Here is a 26,422-nt window from a genome sequence, read left to right as displayed (position 1 = left end):
TCAGTCATCCAGAGCTGCTGATTGTCTTGCTTTTAACGGTTTAACTTTGAAGTTATGGGTGGCGGAGAGAACTCACCGAAAGCGCACGTCGAGATTCAATTTGAGTATTTTTAACCTGCCTGTCCTTGATAGAGCATGTTAGATAATCAAATTACACTTCCCGGCACAACTTTTCAAAGTACACGCAGAGAAAAAAAAGTAAATACAATTTTTTTAGTTTAATTCAAGCGTATTTCCAGTTTACTATAGCGACACCGAGAGCGACACACAAGCTTCATGTTTGAATAAAATGAATTTTTTGTAATAAACTTCGATAGATCTAGGCTAAAACAAATAGATAATTCAGGTTTTTACGTAGGATTACGGCTTTCGGCAACATATTGGTGGTGTAATTTAAAAAATCCAAAATCGACGCGTAACGAAAAGTGGTCAGGTTTTGACCACTTATAACTCTGTCAATAGTGGATGGATTTTAATTCTAAACAAGCCAATCGATTGGAATTTTTTCTACAAATCTGCTGAAATGAACACTTTATCAATTTTCATTAGGTCACTTTCGTAACACAGATTTCAAAATCGAATACCATCCGGTCTCGCCGAACGGTGCATATTCAATCACCGAGTGTGGTGGTTTCCGGTCAATCGTCATCAGCAGCAGCAGCAGTAGTGCGTGACGTTGAACATTGTTCTTTTTTTGTAACTCATTAAGCGATCATTTAATTTGTTTCAAATTCAAAATAAATTTTAACCTAGGTGCTCCAGCTACTACAGTAACTTACCAGCAGTTAATGTACACGTGCATCCATCCCGCGTGATAGAGACACGCTTTCTATAAGATCGTAGGTGCCTGGTACATTTCGAGACGAATTATTTCGCGTTTCTTTTTTGTTCCTACGTGCCTCATTCGTGTCACATGTGCTGTGTCTCATGAGCTAAGCTCGGCGAGCTCCAGGGAGATCGGCAGCGTACCTACGTCCTGCGTGCATGCTAAAAGTGGCTGGTTGGTGAACAGCAGAGAACTGTTGTAGTCCTGTCACATTCTCGTGTTGCTGGTACAACTGATTGATTTCAATCAGTTGGTATTCAGTTTTTGAGGGTTGAGAGATTGTGGTTTTATAGAAGTATTTCAAGCGGAAGATGAGTTAAACGATTACGAACCAATTACCGGCGGGGTTATTTGTTACCGATCCATGCACATGGAATTTTCATGGTTCAAAATATTGATTTAGCTCCACCAAGTTCAAACGATTTCAAATCAGCTCCTGATCATTCTCACAAAATTTATTCTCATTAGGATGCGAACCTTGGACCTTTGAAGTTTATGTGGGAATTGAAAAATTGAACGTTATTAATTGATTAGGAAGATGATGTTCTTCTGACATGGTTCATTTACTACTCAGCAGACAACATTGGAATAATAGGACAAAAAATCGAGGCTATTATGTCATAAGGGCAAGATGCAGTGTGGTGCCCTGAAAACAGCCGATTAATCCTACCAGCAAGTTATCAACTTGGAAATTAATTAATAACAAATTTTCTTGACATTCAACAAAGTTGTAGCTGGGAAATTTTCACGTAAGAGGGGGGGGGCTCTGATAGATAACTTTTCCGTAAATCATTATGGTGCAGGGCTAGAACGATGAGGACAAAAATTACACTTTTATACACACTTTATAGTAATTCCCATATAAACTACAAAGAGCCAGTGCAGAATCAGTTCGCCACCAAATTAGCTCAAATTTTAGGATATTGATCAGCCTGATTTGGATCCGATTGATCTTGGTGGATCAAATTGATAGGTATTTTGCAGCTGGCAGAGAACCAATAGTTCGAAGGGCCCTTCAAAAAAAAACTCCGTTGTTGAAATTGATTCGTGTGACTTCATCCATCAGTATTTTCAGCCTTTCAAGCTGTAGCCGACATCACTAGTTAATTCAAACAAGTACTTAAATTTGAGAACTGTTCAAATATATTTAGACAAAAAGCATGGTGTGTTCGTCCCAAGTAGTAGTCAACCTAAAAATATGATGAGAAATGATGATGAGAATCGAAAACCATGTTTTCCTAAATGTTTATTTAGTAGGCTCAATATATTTGAAAGCTCTGCGGAGCCGAAGGACTAAACAAATATTACAATGGAGATCTAAATCGATTTCCTATATTTTTGTGTGCTTGCAACGCATCGAATCTCGACAGATCCGCAAACCCTTTCTGCCGAGGATGCTGATGTTCGTTTTTGCATGCTTTATCGGCCTCCTGTGGGCACGTCCATTATCACCACCTCTTCATGCAGCACCTCTACCACTTCCTCTGTTGATTTGCTGCTGCTGTCTGACAATGCACCTACAGCCACTACTCCAGGGTACGAACTGCTATCCGAGTTGCAAGGAATTTTGTAGTTCTTCAAGAAACTTCGTGGTACTACAGGGAACTTTTTAAAAGTTCAGGAAACTTTCTTGAAGTGCAGATTTTTTTTTAAAGTTCAGCTAACTTTGTAGAAGCTCACCGAACTTCAGTGAACTTCGTAGAGTTTCATCGAACTGCTTCGGTAACTCTTCTTCTACGTACCTGAAAAAGTTATAAGACAACGACACTTCATAAACCTCGCAGCTCGTAATTGACAGTATGGGCTGAATGAGGCTATTCATACTGTCGCTAATGTGATTAGTAACACTTATGCTTCGTTTGACTCTAATGTTCCGTTAATTGTTTTCACTAGAACACTGTCCTGATTTTGAATGTTCCTTTGGTATTATTAATATTATATTTTATTTTATGCATTAAGACCAACATATGTCAGATGAATCATGAGCTAAATTTAGTGAAATTATTTGAAGTTCTGAGATCATGGAAAAGTTCAAAAAACTTCGTAGAAGTGGGAACTTTATACAAGTTTAGGTATCTTCGTAGAACTTTATTGTTTAATGGCAGTTCATGCGTCGAACTTTGCGGAAAATCAACGAGAAACGTAGACGTGCAGCAAGCTTTGATGAAATTTTGTGGACTGCGTAATAATTCGAGGAACTGCGTATAACTTCATAGAAGTACAGGGCATTTTGAAAAAGTTCAGGGAATTTCGTAAAGATAGAAGACTTCAGGGATCTTCGTTGCAGTTTAGGGAACTTCATAGAACTTGTCAGAGATCTTAAAAATCTCAATGAACTTCCTGAAGATGAAGATTGTGGACCATCGTTTAATTTCAAGGTACTTTGAAATTAGAGTAAATTTTCTAAAATTTAAGGAAATTTTGTAGATGTTCAGGAAACGTTGCATAAGTAACATGATATTTTTTTCAGATATGCCTCTAGACAGCCAGAAAGTTTTAAAAGATCAGCATTTAGCTGATGTTATTCTGATCTGAATTAGCGAGTTGCTAAAAAAAGGATGACTTAAGAATGTGCTTATGTTTTTGAATATCATTATTTTTCAAATGGATAGATCAACTTTCAACACGGTATTTTCCAAATTTAAACCATACACTCTGGCAACATGGAGATTTGATCGTACCGTACCAACCAGAAAGCGATTTGAAGGAACGGAACAGAAGTTCGGTAGACTTGGTGATATTATTAATTAGAATGGTAAATATATCACTGCACTGGTCTACACGCTCATCTGAGTTAAAGCCAACGATGCCCGCTCATGTCACTATTTTGCTGCAGCTATTTAGCATAGACCGCGCCATCACCCAGTGGGTCACCGCTTCTGTTATAGAATTTATCTGAATGCTCGATCACATGAGGCACATTAAAAAAAATCTGAACATTTTTAAAGTAATGGTAACAAAGTACAAGTGAAAATGTGAAGGTAATACGCGAAGAAAAAATTGTTCTGCAAAAAATTCTTTCACCCATTGAATTATCATAACATTGCTGCATTTGTAGCATTCCGATATAATCTATTCGTATTTTGAATCCCATCTAACAATGTATAACAGTTGTATTGCCGATGAATGGTTAAATTACGTTGAAAATGTGTGAACGTCTTGCAACGGTCAAATCCCCCTACTAAACAATACCGATACACTTTTTGTAGAATTTTTGTCAATTCTATATTTTGAAAATAACGTGTCAAAAGATGTTAGTCATGCAAGTGAAGTTAAGTTTTGAACCGGACTGCTGGTCAATTATAATATTCTTTGTTTATTTTTACAAAGAATATTCTAATTGACCGGAAAATTATTGGCTTTTGCTATTAGAGGATTTCAAGAATTTAACCACTGCAAATATATGCTACCTATTTGATCGACATTTCATTTGCGTTTGCACAAACCATTCCTATTTTAGAGGAATAAAATAGGAATGGTTTGTGCAAACGCAAATGAAATGTCGGTCAAAGCAACCAAGTTTCAACAGCCTGTATTTCGCTTACCTACACCTTCCAGAACTTCGAGCTCTGCAGTTCTAGCATTAATCGTAGCACATGAGATGAGGCACATGAGATCAGCGCGAGACTCGCGCACGCCAGGATTTTTGGGTATCGCATTTGTTTCTCGCTCGTATCTTATTCTCGCGTGTCTCTTTCTCGCTCGTCACATGTTGTTTTCGTTGCGAAGGGAGACGGTTTGTTGAGAGTCTCGGCAGCACATTTTTGCACACACGAGGAAAATGTAACTCTGCTTACCAGCCTTAATTGTCATGATATATATCTAAGTATAAAGAGAGTGAGAAAGATTAGTAATTTCCATTTAATTCCACTACCTTATTTGCTTATCCTTGACAGATACGCGTATTTCGTCTACAATGTGCAGACTTCTTCATTGTCTTGTACTAATACTCGAGGTGATTCTGCATGAGTTCGTATTGATGTGAAGCATCATTTTATTTAAAATTATCTTTTCAAAAAGTTTACTTATTGAAGAAAGCAAACTTATTGGACGGTAGCTAGAAGCTTCAGCTGGATTTTTATCCGGCTTCAAAATTGGAACAACTTTTGTATTTTTCCATTTATCAGAAAAGTATGTCAAATGGAAACATCTGTTAAATAATTTTACCAAGGTACTCTCTGGGAGTTTTTTGATGAGTATATAGAAAATTCCATCATCACCTGGAGCATTCATATTTTTGAAACTTTTTACTTAAAGACCTTACTTCGTCCAAATCAGTCCCCCAGGAATCATCACAAATATTTTCCCGAGAGAAAATATTCAGACAATCCCGATCAACCTGATTCTCAATAGGACTAGTAAGACCCAAACTGAAATTATGGGAACTCTCGAATTGCTTAGCAAGTTTCTGAGCTTTTTCCAAATTTGTAATCAAAATTTTACCACCTTCTTTAAGCGCTGGAATTGGGTTTTGAGTTTTTTTCAAAATTTTTGTGAGTTTTCAAAAGGGTTTGGAACTCGGGTCTAATTTAGAAACATTATTTTCAAAAGTTTTGTTCCTCATGGCAGAGACTCGCTTTTTAATTTGTTTTTGCAAATCCCGCCAGATAACTTTCATGGCAAGATCGCGTGTTCCTTGATATTGTCTTCTACGGACATTTTTCAGACGGATCAAGAGCTGAAGATCGTCGTCTATTATAATTGAATCGAATTTAACCTCGCATTTTGGTACTGAGGCAGCTCTTGCTTCAACTGTAGAAGTAGTCAGAGATTCAAGAGCATAAGTAACATCATCTTTGGTTTGCAAAGGAATGTTTGAATCGAAGTTATATTCCATAAATGTTCGATATAGCTCCCGATCAGCTCTATGGTAATTGAAAGTAGAGCTGTTGAGATTAGAAATTATTTCTTGTGATATTTCAAAAGTTACTGGAAGGTGATCAGAACCGAGGTCAGCATGGGTAACCAATTGGCTACAAAGCTGACATGAATCAGTTAAGACCAAATCAATAGTTGAGAGATTTCTTGCTGAAAAAAAGCATGTTGGGCTGTTTGGATATTGAATAGTGTAATAACCTGCAGAACAATCATCAAACAGAATATTACCATTGGAATTGCTTTGAGCATTATTCATGGTAGCATAAGGCTAGCTTTTTTCAAGGCCTTAAGGTTGTTTAGTTCACTAGACTTGAAGTGAAATAAATAAAAATAATTAGAAATCCCGTTGCGCGAATCACCAGGACTTGAAGTGGCACAACTCTAAGTAATTTTGTCAGTTCATCTTTGATTCTGATCCAGGGATTCACCACTGGGCAGTCCTTTCATGTCAACCTTGAACACACGTTCAGTTTTGGTTTCGTAAGTAGAAAATTTGTGCTGCTTCTCAGTAAGATACTTGAGAAGACATTTAAATCCATCCAAGGTTTCAGCCAATACACGGCATTCACCCCGACGGCCAATTTGAAGTGAAAACTTAAATTTCACGAAGTTCAAAAGTTCCGTGCGAAGAGCATGGAAATTGGAAGTGGTTATCACAATAGGGGGAATCTTTTCCGTCTTGGCATTAAGCCGGGAAAGTTTACTAGAATTTTTCCTGGATGATGGATCATTCTCATCATCCGTGACCAAATCAAATTGATTGCTCAAATTAATTTCATCAGAATGGGGATCAAGAGTTTGCCCTTTTCTTTTGCGCTTAGGCACCATGGCGGCAGTAATTTTTTTTTATCCAAATCGACTTCCAAGCATATTACTAGAAGAATCTGAAGGATCAAAAAGGAATTTTCCAAATCGACATTCAAGCAGGATTACCTCGGGTAGGGTCCAAACAAGGATCGAAGAGCAATAAGAGTTGAACAAGGTAGAAATTTTACAGGTTGAGCACTGAAAAGTGCTGTTAAAATTTGTTGTAGCTTTAGGTAGCAGTAACACTTCCTTCAGTTAATAGATCCGCATGGCAGGAGAGCACGATTCGGACTGATTTATTTACCTTTCCATACCTTTCAGAAGTAACGGCACCCTGATAAGGGATCGCAAAATATTCGTTTATTGTTGAAAATGCAAAACTGCTTCTGGCTGCTCAGCTTGGCTTAAGGGTTTTCTTGGGCCTATAAGCCATTGAAACGCCATTGGGGTTATCTTTGGCCTTCAAATGCGCTTTTGACGTAGGACTACGTCTTTGATTTCTATATGGGGGTACACTTTGTGAAAACCGAAAATGGAACAAGTAACAAATTAAGAAAGATTTTGAGCGTTAATAATTCAGCTGCCCCTGGTCTAATTTCAATAATTTTATCACCAACCGATCAGAAATATGGCTACGCATCGATAAAAATGCTTCCAAATGTTGATTTTCAACAAGAAACTATTGAAAAACTGGTAAATGTCCAGTATTGTCCAAAAGCGTCGAATTAACTAACAAATCCACCAATTACCTACATGCATATGCTGCTTCCCCTGCACAGTCGTCAGAGAGTAGTAAGTAAACGAAACAAGTCGAAGTGGCATTCGCCTCCGATCCTCGGGCGCGTGCGAATAGGGAGGGTGGAATTGCGTAATATTTTGCACACTCATCGCCATACTCAGAACCACACGCTCCCAACGACCACACCACTGTGTGGTGGTGTTCAGTCGTCGAAATTAGTAGCAGCAGTAGCAGTGCTTTCGGTGTGTGGCGTTGAAAATTGCTCTCCAGTAACAACGAAAGGCTGCCTGCCTGCAAGCCGCGAGCTGCTGCGCCCATCAAAGGAGGAAGAAGCTGCACCGCTATGCTATGGATCGGAATCAGTAGATCTTCGTGAGTCGCTGCGGGTCGGTCATCTATGCCAAGCGTGTCACCCTCGCTCAAAACGACATACAGCTCGACAGCCTCATCTGTGTTGAACACCCAGCTCAGAATTACTCAACCATCACTACAAAACGGTCCTTTTCAGGGCCTCCAAAAATTTGTTAAAGAGTATTATTTGAACATTGGTCAAGGTCATCAGTTTCCGCAAGCAGCTAGCTATCAAGGCTCAACCTGTCTATAGAAGGTGTGGAATTGTAGGCCTGAATATATTGGTGCAATTAGTTTTTCCTCGGCTTTCATTCCGCAAGATTCGATAACCCTTGTAGTGACGTCGAAAAGATTGTTTCAATCGGCGCTTACATATGAAATTTAATGTGGATTAAAGAATTTTTTGTATGTTACCAAAATTTATGAATGGTTTGTCACTAAATGTTGAGATAAATTATTGATTATTGAAAAAGCAGCCTGTTTGTGAGTTTTTGCCTGTTTTCAAGTAAGGAGTTATCATAAAAAACAAATCGCCAGCTGGTATTTCCCGGCGACTTTACAAATAAATAAAATCAAACAAAATCATCATGCAGAACTAGCTGGGATTTGTTTTACTTCATATTTCACAAAATTGCTTTCGAGTGTTAAGACATCGTCTCCCGCGAAGTTTACATTTTTCCCTCTACCAACACAAACATCAGGGCTAGATAGATCTCGACAGGATCTATAGAATCCACGCAATTTCAGAAAACCAAAATGTACAGCATTACGAAAAGAGGTCAGTTTTCGACCAATAGCAGATAGATTTTAATTCTAAACAAGCCAAACGATTAGAAATTTATCTACCAATCTGCTAAAATGAACACTTAGTTAATTTTCAATAGGTCGATATTGAAAAATACCAAATGTCCAACTTTTGCAATGGTCATCAAAATTATCACCGAATGTCTGAAAACAGCGCATTCCCTAACACAGACTTAAAAATCGAATTCGATGCGGTCCCACTGAACGGTGCTCATTCAATCACCGTAAGTGGTGGTGTCCAGTCCAGCAGCAGCAGTAGAAGCAGCAGCAGCAGCAGGAGTGCTTTCAACAACAACAACAACGAAAGGCTGCCTGCAAGCAGCGAGCTGCAGAGCTCATATGAGTAACCATAGAGAAGGAGGAAGAAGTCCAATCGCTAGGCTAGGATCGGAATCAGTAGCTCGTCGTGCTCAGCTCAGCATTACTCAACCAGCACTACAAAACGGACCTTTTCAGGACCATTATAAATTTGTTAAGAGTATTATTTGGACATTTGACAAGGTTATCAGCAAGGTTGCAAATACTCATTTCAGCTAAAACAATGTTTTTCTAAATTATGAAATAATTAGATGCCATGATCCAATTTTGAATTGGTAGGATACAAGAAGAGGTTGCAAAGAATGTGTTTGACATATTAAACCTGTTTATTTCACTTCATGAGAGTCACAATCAGCGATTTTTCACAAACTCACTCACTCACTCACTCACTCACTCAGCGATCAGCAAATCGCTGATTGTGACTCATAGAAAGCAAAATTTACAGGTTTTATGTTTCCAACGCATACTTTGTAACCTCTTCTTGTAAGTTACAAGTAAAACATGCCATCATACCATCTTTTGGTTTTATTATTCCGAAAAACATTATTTTAGCTGAAATGAGTCTTTGCAACCTTGGTTATCAGTTCCCGCAAGCAGCTAGCTACCAAGGCTCAACCTGGTCTCTATAGAAGGTGTGTAATTGTAGGCCCGAATGTATTGGTGAGATTAATCATCGTCCGACCATTTTCTAGAACACGCTGGTAGGAAGAGTTAAAAATCCATATAGAATTTGAGAGAAGTGGGAATAATTCGCTTTGGGTGTACAATAGGGTGCTTCATTCTGAAAAAAGTGATGAATTTCTGATGGGCCACCCTCCAGTTCGATTCATAGCCCCAAAATATGAACCTGTGCAAAAATTGGTAAAGATTGATGAAGGTTTAGAGGTCGCGCCAATGATTTGAAATTTGTATGGGAATTACTATGGAAGAATTTAAAAAATCGCTTATATCGCTATAACTTTGCTTCTACTTGTCCAAATGTCGAAAAAATTTAGTATGTTATTGCTATGGCAATAAACAAAAAGCCTACAGTTGCTACGCTCAGTTTTGCAGCGTATCAAGAATTATAAAAATGTGAAAAAATGGCAAAATAGGGTAAATTGACAGATGAATATGTACAAGGCAACAACGCCAATTTCATCGCAACAACAACAGGCTTGTTGATCATTGTCATGACAACCACATATTTTTTTTTTCAACGTTTGGACAACTACAACCAAAGTTAGAGCAATGTAAACGAAAATCAATAATTTCCCATACTAATTCACCAAAATCTCCATACAAAATCCAAATCATTGGCGCGACCTCTAAACCTTCATCAATCTTTACCATTTTTTGCACAGGTTCATATTTTGGGGCTATGAATCGAACTGGAGGGTGGCCTATCAAAAATTCATCACTTTTTTCAAAATGAAACACCCTAGTGTACAATCAGTCCCCAGAAAGCCAATAAAATCAAATTTGTGAGAAAATTAGCTCCCACTAGTTCCATCTCTCGAAGTCCCTCCTTTTGTACATATTCTGCATAAACGATACTTTCCGCCCCGCCCCATTCATATGATTCGGAAGGAAATCTTGTGAGGGGTGAATTGAATACACTTTAATAAAAAAAAATGCACAAAATGGATTCTCTTCATCAACTTTCTCTTTGAAATAAATACTACAAATTTGATACGCTTACAAATAAAAAACGGAAAGAGTTAAGATAATTGATGATTGATCAATTAAAAGAACTAAATGTTCACATTAGTTCCGTCCATTAGCGGTCCTACGTCAAGCTTCCGTTCGTGCCCCTAGGCACAGACCCTTCTACTTTTTGTTTTCGAGATCTTATTTTGCGTTCTTCAACACTTCGTCTTGCAGCTATTGAATAGAAGCATCGTACCAAACGTTTGTTTGACACGTTCACGCCAAAACCATAGATATATTTGATATTTTGTGCTCGATAGGCCGAGAATAGGAGATTAGGCCGAAGTAGATTTTTCCCCTACCTATTTTAATTTGTCTTCGCTTGATTCTGTATAACTACACAACACGAGAAAAGAATTAACGTTTTTCTGTACGTTTGCTGTTGCTTTTGATAGCCAATACAACTCTGAATTGAACAAATTCTAGAAAAAAAAACGGCGCCGGTGGTGTAGTGGTAAGCGTGATTACCTCTCACCCCAGCAGGCCTGGGTTCAATACCAGTCGGCGCCGCCGGGATGTTCTGAGGCATAACATCTCTGATCACGCCTTCCTTCGGATGGGAAGTAAAGCCGTTGGTCCCCGGTTCATGAGTTGATGGGTCGATAGGTAGGGTCCAGGTGAGGGAGCTGCCTTCCTGGCACGTCGGTAGCATTGGTGCTCAGCACGGAAAACAAGATCGACGGAAAAAACAAACCAAAGGAAAAAAAAAAATTCTAGAAAATTGTTTCACTTAGCTGTAACAATGCAAAGAGAAAATCGATGAAGAGAAACGATCATCGCATATATGCCCTTATGCACGCTCACTGTCGAAATGTTCGAAAACAGTTCCATTTGCTTCAGAAAATTTAATTCTCACTGGAAAATAATAACTTAAAGATCACAAAGGTCTATTCGAGTGTATAGGTCAGTTAAGCACTGACGGGTCGGAAATAGACATCCTCTAACAGAAAATGTGCGCCCATATGTTCCCCGTCTTCATACACCTGTCTCATTCGATACCAGGTTGGAAGCCGCCTCACCTGTCAAGTCATTCTATCGCAATTTTTGCCCCCATTCTACCCACCTAATTGCGTAATTTACAGCAACATTCCTAATCGCCCCCACAATCACCACCAACCGATATGTTCTAATTTCGATTCGCACTCCGTGTGCCCAGCCTACAAGCCGTTGTATCTCCTCTAACATTGTACCCTTTTCTTGGTCTTTTTTTCCCTTTCTTTCCAGACAACAACGAACCTCCGGACCACTCCACAGTGCCTCTCCGAATTCACGCGATGATGTTTGTTTACGGCATTCTTGGTTTCTAAATAGCGCTTATTGCCTGCCCGTGGTGTGCGAGGCCTAAACGCGACCGGTACTACCTCTACATTTGCGTGTTACATGTGAGCAGCAGTTACCTGCCTGGCCTTTCCCGCGGCGATCAGCGACTTTCCTAAATGTACGACATGTTTGTATTGTGCGGAGACGGAGACTATTGGTACGATATCAGCAGAAGCTCAGCTAATAGAATTATACACACACCATTCGTTTCGAGCGCAAAAAAAACAGAGTGTCCTTCTTCGCTCTTACCTGCGCACATGGTTCCCCTCGGATAAAATATTTCTGGGTTAGACTGGTTCGTAGGGAATGGTTGTTGAACGATGTTTAAGATTTTTTTTTTGTTATTGCAGTATTCTATAACTTTTAAGGTTATTTGTAGCTTATCGACTGTAGTGCTATTTATACTCATCCTCCTACTGATCATTCTTGTATGAAATTGGTTCTAAACGTAAACAAACCCTGTAGGTTTCTTAATTCTTGTTTACGTTTGGAACCAGTTATGCGAGGTAGTCGACGATTGTTCGTATTTGACATTAGGTTTTGCACCGTCGGGGTTAACCTCAATCTTATGACAGTTCAGTGGTACTGTTTACGTGGACTTAGTCGATTTTTTCTTGGGCAGATTTTCTCGATAATTTTTCAGACTGCAGTGAGATGTAAATCACACTTCTGCAATGTCCACGAGCAACATCCTTTCACCCCGCAATTTCCTCGACAATTTCGAACATTTTAAAATATTTTTTGGCGTAGGACTACGTCTGTGATTTCCATATGGGGGTACACTTTGTGACAATCGAAAATGGAACATGTAACAAAAATATGAAAGATTTTGAACATTAATAACTCAGCTGCCCCTGGACCAATTTCAATAATTTTATCACCAATCGGTCAGAAATATGTCAACGCATCAATAGCAATGATTCCATCTGATGATTTTCAACAAGAAACTATTGAAAAAGTGATAATGTGGTAATGTGGTCACTGTTTTCATGAATTAAACGTGCTTCTCAAACCCAGTCGTCATAATAGAGTACCACTTTTAACCTGCAACAGAAGAAGCAATAGCAGCAGTAGGAAAAAGGTGACAGGTTAGGTAGTCCACTCTTCTACCTAACAAGCAAGAATGACTGGTCGTGGAAAAGTAGGAAAAGGTCTTGGTAAAAAAGGCGCCAAGCGTCATCGCAAGACTCTTCGTGATAACCGCCATCCGTCGCCTGGTTCGCCGTGGCAGTGTCAATCGTATCTCCGGTATGATCTGCGATGTGTGCTGAAGGTGTTTGTGGAAAATGTGATCCGTTAAGCTGTCACCTACTCTGAACACGCCAAGCGTAAGCGGCCATGGATGTCGTCTACGCTTTGAAGCGGCAGAAGCACTCTGTACGGTTTTCGAGGTTAAATCATCATCAACTTTGGCAACAAAACGGCCCTTTTCAGGGCCAACAAGCTTATTACAGTAAAGAGTTGGAATATAATTTATCTGTGCCTGTTGGTCCATATTCAGAACCGCACGCCCCCATCGACCACCTGTAACCTGTAACCTAACTTGGAAGCACGGGTGCAAGTGATTTTGATCGATTCTCTTAATCTTTCGTTAATAACTCACTAATTGCCCGTTGCTTCGAAGGATTGACATTGTCAAACTACGCAAAGGGAGAGTATCGCTACTTGATAGCAAACTACTCATGATGGGAGGAGTCTGTGTAGCTTACCGGCGTGTGCAAAAAGAAAGGTAATCAAAATTTGATTTTGTGATTGTTTCCCAAACACAGACATCATATTGAAACACCATCGTGTTTATGCATTGTAGCATTCTCTGTATATTCCAATTGGTACAGTAAGTGCTTCAGTGTTTACACTACGCGTTGGATAGAGTCAATATTCGAAGTGAATCAAGTGTTTGTTGAGAAATTCTGTAAAAATCTTCAAAATGTCTCAACACATTGCTGCAAAATATCTCCACGATTATCTTAAGTGCGTGAGAGACCAGGAGGCAGGAAAACCTGCGAAATATACGCGGACCGTTGCTGAACGCGTTCGATTGTGTCGAGCCAACAAGAAAGCGGCCACAGGTAATCCTAATTTTAGGATTTATTCAATACCCGCCCAATTTCAAAAAAATTAGTAATGAATTTTTCATTATGGAGTTAAGTTTCTATACCATTTATTTTGTTAATAATATATTAGTGAATGGAGCATCAAATAAAATTTCGTAGTTCTACGTCAACAATGCGGTCATGCTTGGACACAGCCCTTAACTTTTTTGAAAAAAAAATGACAGCTGATTAACACTGAGTTCATTCGTCACGTCACGCTGCAGTACCTAATTGTCACCTCGTAGTCACATGAATCTCCTCACTCGATTCCGACAAGTGACTCGGGTGACGTAAGAGGTTCATTTTTAGGTGAGTTGCAAAGTGACTCGGTGTTCATTCGCCAAAATGTCAGTTTGCTTTGTTTTTCGAAAAGGTCCTAAGCAGTTTTTTATTTATCATTTATAGGATTAATAGCAGGTTTTTATTTTTTTACTATGAACATGCGTTTCGAGTCGAATTTCACGTAAAACAAGGTAGATCACATGTTCACATGTTTGAAATCATGCATAAAAATATCATTAAAATTAATTGAAAATGTTCAGTCTGTGATGGGCCCTTTCAGTTTTAGCTGTTTGTTGTTTTCGACTGAGAGTGAAGATTTGTTTTTCCAATCGTGGTTTTTTTATTATTATCAATACACTGGAACCTCCATTTACGAACCGGAAGGAGAACGAGAGGGACCGGAAATTTATGTCTGACTTTATTTTGATTTCAATATGGCGGCTTTCGGTTAGTGAAAAGCTTAGAAATAATTCCAAATTACCAACAATATGGATATTTTTGGAATCTTGATGAAGTTTAGGAACCGGAAACCGATGTCTGACACCTTTTTGAAATTCAATATGGTGGCCTCCGGTGAGAGAAAAACTTGGAAATTCTGTGAAATACCCCTCAATATGGGTATTTTTGGAGACAGGGTGACGTTTGAGGATCAGAAATCAATGTCGGAGGCCATTTTGATTCAATATGGTGGCTTCCGGTTGAGGAAAAACTTGGGAATTCTGTCAAATATCCCTCAATATGAATATTTTTGGAATCGGAAACCAATGTTTGACGATATTTTAAAATTCAATATGGCGGCTTCCGGTTAGAGAAAAGCTTGGGAATTCTGTCAAACTCCCCTTAATATACAGTTGTGTTCGATAAAATAGCAGCGCATGCCGATAACTTTGTTAACTTATGATCAATTGAGCTGAAACGTCCGCCAAAGATCTACAGATATGTTCAATTTTACAATTACAAAATATTAAATTTTTGGAAGCACCTGCCGGAAAGTGAGACACCAGGTAAAATTGTTCAAAATAATAGCAGTACTAATAATTTTCATTTCAGCTTAATTTTGAGATTTTAAATTTTACATTTCTCAAAATTCTAACAATCCCTACACAATTAACAAATTAAATAAATTTTAAAAATGTTTAAAATATTTGCAGCACGTATTTTTTCAAATAGAAAACTGCTATTATTTAAAAAAAAAATACCTGGTGTCTCACTTTCCGGCAGGTGCTTCCAAAAATTTAATATTTTGTAATCGTAAAATTCAACATATTTGTAGTTTTTTTATGAAGGTTTCAGCTCAATTGATCATAAGTTAACAAAGTTACATCATGTCAAAATTGACCATTTTGTATGAAAATCGGCATGCGCTGCTATTTTATCACAGCTGTAGGTATTTTTGGAATCGGGGTGACATGTAGGGACCGAAAAACCATGTCATTTTGAATTCAACGGTTAGAGAAAAGCTGGAAAATACTACCAAATTACCAACAATATGGATATTTTTGGAATCTTGGTCATGTGTAAGAACCGGAGATCTATGTCTGACGCCTTTTTAAAATTCAATGTGGCGGCTTCTGGATAGAGAAAAACTTGAAAATTCTGTCCAATACCCCTCAATATGATTTTATTTTTAAATCGGGGTGACATGTAGGGACCGGAAATCCATGCCTGGTGCCATTTTAATATTCAATATGGCGGTTTCCGTTTAAATAAAATCTGGGATATACTGTCAAATACACCACCTTAAGAGTATTTTAGGAATCTTGGTGACGTGTAGGGGCCGGAAATCGATTTCTCACGCCTGTTTGAAATTCAAGATGGTGGCTTCCAGTTACAGAAAAGTTGGAAAAAAGTCAAATACCCCTCAATATTGGTATTTTTGGAATCGTGGTGATGTGTAGGGACCGGAAATCTATGTCTGACACCATTTTTAATTCAATATGGAGGCTTTCTGTTAGACAAAAACTTTGAATTTCTGTCCAATACCCCTCAATATGGGTTTATTTTTAATCGGAATGACGTGTAGGGACTGAAAACCCACCTTTTTTCTATTTTTCTGTAACTTGAGGCCGCCATATTGGATTTCAAAATAGCATCAGACATGGATTTCCAGGCTTTTTCACATCACTCTGATTCCAAAAATATCCATATTGCGGGGTATTTTACAGAATTTACAAGTTTTTCTCTAACGAAAATCTTTGATTAAAAAATGGCGTCAGACATTGCTTTCCAGACTCTACACGTCACCCCGATTCTAAAAATACCCATATTATGGGTTATTTGACAGTGTTTTCAAGTTTTTCTTCTCCCAGAAGCCGCCATCTTAAATTACAACATGGTGACAGACATGAATTTCCGGTCTCTACACATCAACACGAGTCCAAAAATACCCATATTGAGGGATAATTGACAGTATTTTTATATTCTTCTTTAACTGGAAACCGCCATTTGGATTTCAAAATGGCGTCAGATATGCATTTCCAGACTCTACACGTCATCCCGAATCCAAAAATACCCATATTGTGGGGTATTTGACAGAAGTTCAAATTTTTTTCCAATCGCAAGCCGCCATCTTGAATTTCAAAACGGGCTCAGACATCGATTTCCGGTCCTCACACGTCACCCCAATTCCAAAAATACCCATATTGAGGGGTATTTGACATAATTTTAAAGTTTTTCTCCAACCGGAAGCCACCATCTTGAATTTCGAGGGGGTGACCCCGGCGTAGTGGTTAGCATCCATACCTCTCACGCCAAAGTCACGAGTTCAAATCTCACCCCCGGACAAGTCACGAATGACCCAAGAGCGTTAAAGTGACTATAATAAAAAAAAATCTTGAATTTCAAAACGGCCTCAGACATCGATGATTAACAACTATTAGGGTAGGCTAAAGGCCCAAACGCAATGACAGCGGAAGCAGAACGGCAGCTGCAGCGCAAATGCCCGATTTGAGTAAGCCTACTTGTCGCATTGAAAACTAGTTAGAGCCAAAAGGACTTCGGTTAGGCATATTGATGTCTTTTGTGACAACTGTCAAACTTGCCATTTCCGTTCCGCTTCCGCACACATTGCGTTGGGGCCTTATCACTTTACTTTAAATGCAAATTCAAATTAAACGTAGCTTTTTAAATGGTATAGAATTATTTTGCTGACTGCTCCCAAGTAACCAAAAGTTCCGCATTCAATGATTAAAATCACCTCCAAGTTCCGTAACGTTCAAATAGAGTTCCGACAGAACTTTCAAGTTCCATAAAGCTCAAATAATTTTCCGACAGAACTTTTAAGTCACATGAAGCAATTCGTGCAAGTCTTTATTATTAACAAAATTTAATGTACGTAAATATGAAATGATCAGTGGCCCGAATAAATCATAATTCTTATATTTATGCATTGCATCAACATTCTATCCAAACATAAAAAATTAAAGAGTGTGTTGGAATACCCTCCGGGCAAACCAATTCAAAATTCATCAAGGTGCTGTGTTTCGTATTCAAGTTAGTCAGCTGGCACTGAAAACTCCAACAGTAGGCGGGACAACAGCTCACTGGTTCGTGCTGGGGCTCTCACGCAGAAAGGCTGGGTTTAATTCTTCAAACAGCTCCAATTCTACTACTAATGCTGTGGTAAATCACACATTAATACCTGCCTTAAGAAATAACTTTCATAAAAGTTTTAACTATATATAGAATTGGTGTAGAGGAGAAAAACCTTTTTAACTTATTTTCTAAAAGTTCCGTTCAAGTTCCGCCAGAAGCTGTTTAGAATGCTCTTCAATTATGGTACCGGAACTTTCAAGTTCTTATAACGACTTAAAAATGATGCTGCTTAGAATTCTATAGATCACCAAGCTGCTTAAGTCACAAATAGCCTTTTATCAGAACTTTTGGCTACTTGGGAAGTATTATAAGGTATCATCGAGAAACGGAGTGATCTTGATAATAATGATCTATACTAAAAAAATTGAAGCAAGCGAGATAATCATCGACATATAGAGAAAAACTGGTCACATGTCGAGGCATCGAAATATGAAGAGTTAACTGTGTCTTCACAAATTCGATTACTTGATTTGATTTAATATATCTATGATCTATCTAAATTATCCTGACCCGTACTTGGAAAATATCCAGAATGCTTTATTTTAACATTTTGCATCTGTTGATAACCTTTGCGGTCGAGAATTTCCATCATTTACTGTTCTAGTTCCTTGTCTGGCAAGCAATCTGCAGTTGTGGGTTGAAAAGTCAAACTTTCTTTACTTCTATGACTATGAATCAGCAAATTTACCAGAAGCAGTGCCTACGGAATAGGCTACTGCCTTTTCTGGAGCAGCACGAGGTCGATTGATTATTTCGAATCAACTGAAAACACTGTTTGCGTTGACACCGTTTTATTTATACTGGATTAACCAACTTTAGTAGAACACAATTGGATAGTATAAAGTTATAAATGATTAAATGTTTTTGTGATGTATTTGATTCATAATATTTGTCTGTTTTTTTTTTATCTTGTTAGTTTATTTGTAAGGCTCAATCGCGTTAGCTTTACGGAGCCGATAATTCATTGTTCTTTGTTTGTAACAAAATTCACTTAATTCTATGTCTAGTAGGAGTTGGGCCGAATACTCGCGGCTTACCTGAGGTTAGAGGGGTACATAGTTGAAGGATAGGAAAAGGGGAGAACCCTACCCCCAGTTTCGTTGTCTCATCAGAGCGCCAGTATGAACGGTAGTGTGGTTCTAGATTCGTCTGGAGTTCGAAAGGCTATGGTGACTAGTGGGCGACGATGAGACTCATCGAGACGGGGGACAAGACAAACAAAAACTAATAAAGAGATACAAAAGACAAACGAATTAAATTCTTATACTAGACATTTGCAGAAACACATAAATCGACTGCATATAGCAGAGATAGGGGTATAGCGTTGTCTTCCTTGGGCCTCGAGGGTATTCAAAAGTCGCTCTTTGGCGGCGTCATTATCCGTACATTGCCAAACTGCGTGATAGATGTCGTCGTAACCGTTTCCACGAGGTTTATTCTATTGAGATGCGCATCTAGCGAGTAGTTGTTGGACATAAGTCTACTCATCACGCGAATGAAGTCACGACTTAAGCCCAAGCCTTTAAACCACGGTCTCGAAGAAACATTAGGAATAATTGATTTCAAGTGTTCCAATCGGTTTGCCAACTCGAAAGGAAACTTTGACGCACTAAATGGTAAAATTCATCGTGTGAAATTCTCCTGTCATAAAATTCGCCTTCCTGCGCGCCCACCTTTGCGAGAGAGTCCGCCTTCTCATTGCCTGGGATTGTGCAATGTGAGGGGACCCATACAAGAGAATCATAGATGATCTTTCGACCAGCACACTTATCTGCTCCCTTACCTTTGAAAGGAAATAAGATGAGTGCCTACTTGGTTTCATCAACCGAATAGCCTCAATCGAACTGAGACTATCCGAGAAGATGAAGTAATGGTCTGAGGGCATGCTGGAAATCATCCCCAATGCGAAGTTGATGGCTGCCAGCTCAGCAACATTAACGGAACAAGGTTCCTGAAGTTTGTGGAAGGCGCTAGAGTTTTCATTGAAGACATCGAAGCCAGTGGATCGATTGAGAGGTGACCCATCTGTAAAATATCTTTTCACGCAATTGACGTGTTGGTACTTTTCAGTAAACATCGTGAGATAATAATAGTTCGAAGTTGATCTGGAATCCCATGAATCACTTGTTTCATGGTCAGATCATATTCAATTCAGGAACTGCGATTGGTGAAGTGAGCCGCAAATTGAGCGGAGAAAGTTGATCCTCTGTTGACATTTTTGCTTCAAATACGTAATATGGGTATTCCAAGTGCACTTTGAATCAAACCAGACCCCAAGGTACTTGTAAGACAATGATTAAGTAATGTTTCTGCCCAAAAGATTAAACCGCTTTCGAGTAAACACTACCAGTTCAGTTTTCTGCGGTGAGAATTTGATCCCTAGATTCCTAGCCCAAGAAGACAAGTTATCTAAGGAACTTTGCAATGGTCCTTGCAAGTCCACGGCATGTGGACCTCTTACGGAAACCACACCGTCATCTGCAAGTTGTCTTAGCGTGCATTGTTCTGCCAAACAGTTGTCGATATCTTTGACATAAAAGTTATAAAGAAGAGGGCTGAGACATGAGCCTTGGGGCAGGCCCATGTAGCTAATTCTGGAAGTTGTCAGTGGTCCAAGGGAAAAGTTCATTTGCTTTTATGACAACAAATTGTACAAGAAATTATTTAAAATTCCGGAAAGTCCACATCTGTGCAGATTGTCTGACAGAATTTCATTGGAAACTGAATCAAAAGCCCCCTTAATGTCTAAATATTTCTCTGTTGATACGAGTATTTGATTTTATTGATGTTAAATGCCACAGGTCTTGAAAGCTAGCTTCTGGTTGTAAAATATTCATTCAGATCATAGATGTATGTCTACTTCTCACTTATTTGGGGACCCAGTGCTAAAAACAACTATGAAATAGCGTGATAGATAACCAATGCCTCAGCAATGCTTATTTTTTGTTCTAATATTGCTCTACCATAGACACCGTGAGATCCCTCTTATTAAAACGATAATATCTCGATCAATCCTTCAATAGTTCCTTCAATATCGAGATATGGAAAGTTGAATCTATTAACAATAAAATTAATAATAGTTATCGGTTTTCGGAGCTGGTTAGTCATGGAATAACCGCGAGTAACCAGCATGACAGGCCTGATACAATTCCATGACAAATCTACACTGCCGTTCTACGCATATCAGTCCCATGTTTCAAAAGTTGGTTCTGAGAAAATCGCGAATAATGTTTCGAATCATTTCTGCTCATTGGAAGAAATATACGTTAAAATAAGTTACCGCATTGTTCACATTTCAACAGAATCAATATGTTTTAGTGAAAACTACAGAAATTACCTTCAATGAAATCAGTTAAGCCTATTTTTATACGAATAATATTAAATGGGACTGTTATGCCTAGAAATTTGCAATGAAGTAGGAAATTCTACGCATGTTAGTCCCACTAAGAACTGTTACTTTCAGTGTTGCTTTGATGGCCACGTTGCGTTTGACGTCTTTACTCTTGTGCTTGCATGACCGTGCTTGCATTCTCCGAGAAGTTTTCGAAGATCCTGGATAGTTTGTATAGCTTTCCATCATTCAATTATACCAACAATAAATTTGTTGGCATTGCTACTTCTATGAAACCATTAAAGTTAAGAGCATTTCAAGAAACTAATGATGAATGTACTATTTAGAACATAAACTTCTTAACATCTTGTTCTACTCCTTAGCAAGATGAACGTAGGACTAAAGGAGATTGTGCTTAATCATTTTGAGTCCGACCATAGATTTATGGCGGCTGACATGCTGTGGACAAAAGATCATTACGTTACACGATCGTTGACCGTGGGCTTTGATGATTTCAAGAAATACTTTGGAAGAGTTGACATGCACATGCAAATTTCTGCCGTACGGAGTTGACCTTTATACTACGTATTATCATATTATAAAAGCGGCTTTTCATGAAACACATAGACACTACACGGTAAGAAAAAAGTACCCAACGGCCAGTTCACTTTTACCTACTTTTGACTAGTTTGTCTCCTTTTCTCCTTCTAATGTTGTCAAAAACGGAGGAGCAAAACCACCCAACAGGGGTAGTAAAGTGTGGGAACCCAACGTTGAGTATAATCATATTTACCTACTGTTGGGTACAACTAACTTACTCTTGGTTAAAAAGCCAGTGGAAAATTCCATACGAACTGCACACAAGGAAATGAAAATTACTTTGACCCGCTTTACCTACTTTTGGGTTCCTGCACTATAGTGCCGAGATGAGTGAAAAGAACTTAATTTTGGGTACTTTTTTCTAACCGTGTAGGAGAGTGTGGGGGTGGCGAGCGTCTACGTAAGTGTCTAATAATGCATTGTTTGAAATTAGATGATGGTGTTTTAATATGAAATCCCGTTTTTCTTAATATTTACCAACATAAAATACAACTTTCACTTCCTAAAATGGTTCATACCGTTTCTTTTGATTATATAAATCCTGTTTCAATAACTTGTGTACACAAATCGATTCGTTAATGATAGATTCAGTCAAGAAAATCTTTGTGGGACAGTTTTACGTAGAATTACAACATGGGACAATTAGACTTGATGTTGTTTTTATACAAACCCAGAACTAATTATATGGTTTTCTATTTTCATTCCAAAGTTTACCTAAAAAAGTACTGTTTTATGAACAAAAATGAAAAACATCCAAAAGTAACATGGGACAGATATGCGTAGAACGGCAGTACATCTTTTACAATTTTTTGAGGCGGCTCGTAATCAACGAAAGATTGAGAACCGCTGTTCTAGAATACCAGTTCCATGCTCTAAGACGGTGTATTTCCCTATACCTTTCGAACCAGTCTACGCCCCCAATGTGTATAGAACATGATAAACACAGCAACGACGTTTAAACACTCGACCGAACCCAACCGGCACCCGACTCAAACAGCGTGCAGAATAACAGCCAAGCAAGCATTTACAGCCGTTTGTCGCACGGTCGTCTCACTAGTTTGCCGACCGTCGGACCGTTGAGACGCGTTTTCTTCTCGTGCGATTTTTGCCCGTTCGTTTGTTCGTCACACACAAAGGAAACCCGGTGAACCCCGCACCGCGAGACATCCTACTGCTAGAGTAGCGTGTCGGTAGATCGTTATTTTTGTTTAAAAATCCGAAGGCGTGGGCGTACGGGCGTGAAAGTAACGCCCTGCATCTGAAGTGATCGTCGGTCGGAAGATCTGCCGGCCGGAATTACGTCACCGTCGGCACTGCAGAGTGGGTCCCAAAGGAAGAGTGTGTAGCGTGTGTGATCTGTTTGCCTCGGTTTTTCGGACCACAGTTGCTCAGCTGCAACGAAGTGGATCGTGGGGATCTATAAATGTGAATCCGAAATGTCATGTTATACGTAACCCATACCAAGCAGCGAAGACGGCGACGGCGATAGCAGTGAGTGGATGGATGAATAACAGAGCTCAAACGACGACGACGACGACGACGGTTACCCCTAGCGTCTATATGATCCCTGTCTGGCTTGTGTGTTGATGGCATATAATTTCTAGCGTGGTGTTTTTTTTGGGCTGTTTTTAGGAGATTTCACGAAACGAAGAGTGATGACGGGTGCCATCTGCTGAGCGGTGAAGTCAGTGTCAGTGCGATTGAGGTGATTGATCCTGCCAATACCCTGAAGTTTTAATAAAAATAATGCCGACTGCGAGAAAAGCCATCGCCGAAAGTAAAAGTGTTTGTGTTTTCTAAACAAATAATATTCATCGGAATCATCGCTGTAGAAGAGCATCAAAAATAAAAATAGTGTGTTGAGCCGGTTTTTGGCAGAAGAAGCGCGGCATGTGTGTATGAAAATTGTGTCAACATCTGCGTGCAGCTTGTTCATGTTTTTTGCGCCCCTCTCTGGCGTGGTGTTTATTTCAAAATACGGATGGTGTGAGATCATCCCCTTCGAAGCAAGCGAGCAAAACACAAGATCTGCAAGAGGCAGTGATCATGTAATAGTAAGTGATTTTCAAGTGCCGAAGTGAAGTGAATGCGAATCTATCGATAGTGGAAACGAAAGCCAATCAAAGGGTTACAGAAGAAAAGGAAGGAAGGAAAAAAACGAACAGAAGTCACGATGAATGGCGTTACGATGATGGACGAAAACGATATGGACATCAAGAGTCCCATCCGGCGGCTAGGATCCACCCGGAAGCTGAATCTTTTCAATAGTAAGTACTGAATTTATCGGAAATGATTGCAGTGTAAAAAAATGTCACTCCAAAGATTATGCCCCTTAATGAGTGATTGAAGATTTTACTCATAATTTATGAATAGTTGATGAATTCATGATAATAATTCGTTGCTCAACTGGAATCTAAAACGGATTTACAGAATTGGAAGGAAATGCTATACTAATATCAACATGAAGCTTTAGTACGACAATTTATTAGCTAGAGAAATTTCTGGAGAGGATAGATTAATAATTCCGCTAGAGTACGGCAGTGTGAAAATTGAACAAAAGTTGAAATTGAGTGAAGGGCCATTAATGCGACAGTAGTAATCAAACGCACACTCCTTTACCTAGCTCATACGTTAATGGATGAGGGGACTTGAGGTATTTCCTCAAATCCACAGGCAAAAGATTGAGCGTATGACTTGCTCATATGCTGCCGTACTATAGAGGAACTATCAATCAATCCTCTTCAGAACTTTCTTAAAGCTTCATGTTGATATTAGTATAGCATTTTCCCCAGCTATGAAAATGACGTATCAAAACACTTTGAATTATGATTTAGTTTGTCGTGAATCATTTTATTGTTATCCAAAAGAGTTATTTATATTATCGTAAGCAAAACCTTTGTACATAAATTGTTCATTTTTTCATGGCCCTGTCCAGAAGTTGTAAGGGAGTGTTATGCAACCAGCTCCATATACCGTATGCGTTTGCACCATTGAGCAATGTCAAAATTAAAAAAAATCTCAAAAATTTCGTTTACGAGTTTTTTTTTATTTATTCAAAGGTCAGAGTCTTACACTGTGTTAATCATCGATCGAGTTTCCGCTTGCTGCAATTACGGCCTCCACACGCTTCCGAAATTCACGGAAGGTTCTGATTATGTAGTCTGGATCCATTTCTCTCCAGGTATGGGTCAATGTTTGTCTGAGGCTTGCTGTACTCGGGTGGCGTTTAGAACAGGCCTTGTCCTTCATGACGCGCCAGATCGAGTAATCCAGCGGATTAAAATCGGGGCTGGATGGCGGTCACATATTCTTCGCCCAGAACGGAAGATGTTCCTGCAACCACTTCTGAGTGTGGTTCGAGGTGTGGCACGGAGCCCCATCTTATTGAAATACAACATTTGGCTTCGGACCGTACTGTTCTATGAAGCACGGAAGAACATACTTACTTAAAATACTGATGTAGACCTCCGTGTTGACCTTGTCGCCTTCTGGAATGAACACCGGGTCCATTTTTTTGCCATCGGAAGCCACCAATCCAAACTCCATAACGCTAGCAGGATGCTTGGTCAGATACACGTTCTTGTGTTCGTCGGCCACGTCTGTGTTCGTCGGTGAACAGGATTACCGGATTTTTTCGCTTAAGGAAGTTCAAGATTTTCTTGCATCGTTTGACTCGTAGCTTCCAGGTGCGGTTGGTAATCATGTGAGTTTTTTTTCCGTGCCCTCGATTTCGCTCCGCAATCTTCCTTTACGATCTTCCCTGCCGTAAAGTCACTAATCCCGTGTTCCTTTGTCATTTTCCTTATTGAACGCACTAGATTCACCCGGATCTTCCTTTTGATAGCAGCGATAACCCTCGGCACCCGAGCTGACCTCGGACGACCTGTGGCCACCTTCGCGGATAGTTGTCCTTTCTTTTCACATTCTAAAACCCTTTTGACGGTCCACCGGAACACTCCCACGGCGATTGAAATGTCTTTTTGCGACATTTACGCGTGGAACAAATAACGAATACGCTGCCACTTCGTCATGGTGCAACTGTCAAACTAAGTAAATAATTTTCTTTTATACACAGCCTACTACGGTATGAGCTATAGGTTACGTGCATAAAAAGAAAACCAAGGCATTGTATGCACATGTGAAACGGGAACCTTATTTGTACGATGGTGCAAACATTATCACGCATACGGTAAACTGTTGATACAAATGTATGTACAACTGTCTATACTTACAGGGGGAGAGTTGGAGTTGTTAAATCGTTAAAAATCCGTCTAAGTAACTTATCGACAGCTCCTAAGAGTCAAAAGAACGCATCACTTCATAAGCGTTAACAGGATCTTGGGCTGAAAGGGGCCATGGCCCTAGCTGACAAGACATAAACTGTCGGTAGTAAACGTTTTCACGTATCACACCTCTACTTTTAAAATTTGCGGATGGAGGAAAGGTGTAACACTATTTCAGATTTATAAAACTGAGTCCTTACGGGCACCTTCTTAGAAGTCAATGGCAACTCGTAGAAGGTAAGGCTTAAGAGAACGTTATGTGTTTTCAGAAAACTCCCTTGAAGGTTGACGAAAAGTTTAAAAAAAATATAGAGCTTTCCCAGGTGAAGTCTGCCAGAAAAAGTCAAAATCTGGCACAACTCTTTCCGATCTAAATGAAACTTTCAACTTGTTTTCAGCATTGGAGATTATGATTTTTCCACAGATCACCAGACCATTTTGACTCAAGTCTAATTTTTGAAAAGTTCGCATGTGTTTTCACATATGAATTTTTCAAAAAACTGTAAC

The 26,422-nt window shown here is 39.1% G+C and overlaps 2 protein-coding genes across 3 annotated transcripts in view; both read left to right on the top strand.

The window, feature by feature from the left end:
- The window catches only part of Dip-C (dipeptidase C), a 557,142-nt gene that overhangs the window by 288,147 nt on the left and 242,573 nt on the right, over positions 1-26,422 (top strand). The window lies entirely within an intron of this gene.
- LOC135701165 (SLIT-ROBO Rho GTPase-activating protein 1-like) overlaps positions 22,709-26,422 on the top strand; it is a 278,720-nt gene continuing 275,006 nt past the window's right edge. The window contains exon 1 of the mRNA XM_065221905.1: positions 22,709-23,899. Within this exon, the coding sequence (XP_065077977.1) occupies positions 23,806-23,899 (94 nt within the window). The 5' untranslated portion in view covers positions 22,709-23,805. The remainder of the gene's footprint in view (positions 23,900-26,422) is intronic.

The sequence above is a fragment of the Ochlerotatus camptorhynchus genome, unplaced genomic scaffold, assembly GCF_037179485.1.
Source record: "Ochlerotatus camptorhynchus isolate MF236.1 unplaced genomic scaffold, CSIRO-AGI_Acam_v1.1 ptg000150l, whole genome shotgun sequence".
Taxonomy (NCBI): Eukaryota; Metazoa; Arthropoda; class Insecta; order Diptera; family Culicidae; genus Ochlerotatus; species Ochlerotatus camptorhynchus.
This window is presented reverse-complemented; position numbering and strand designations above follow the sequence as displayed.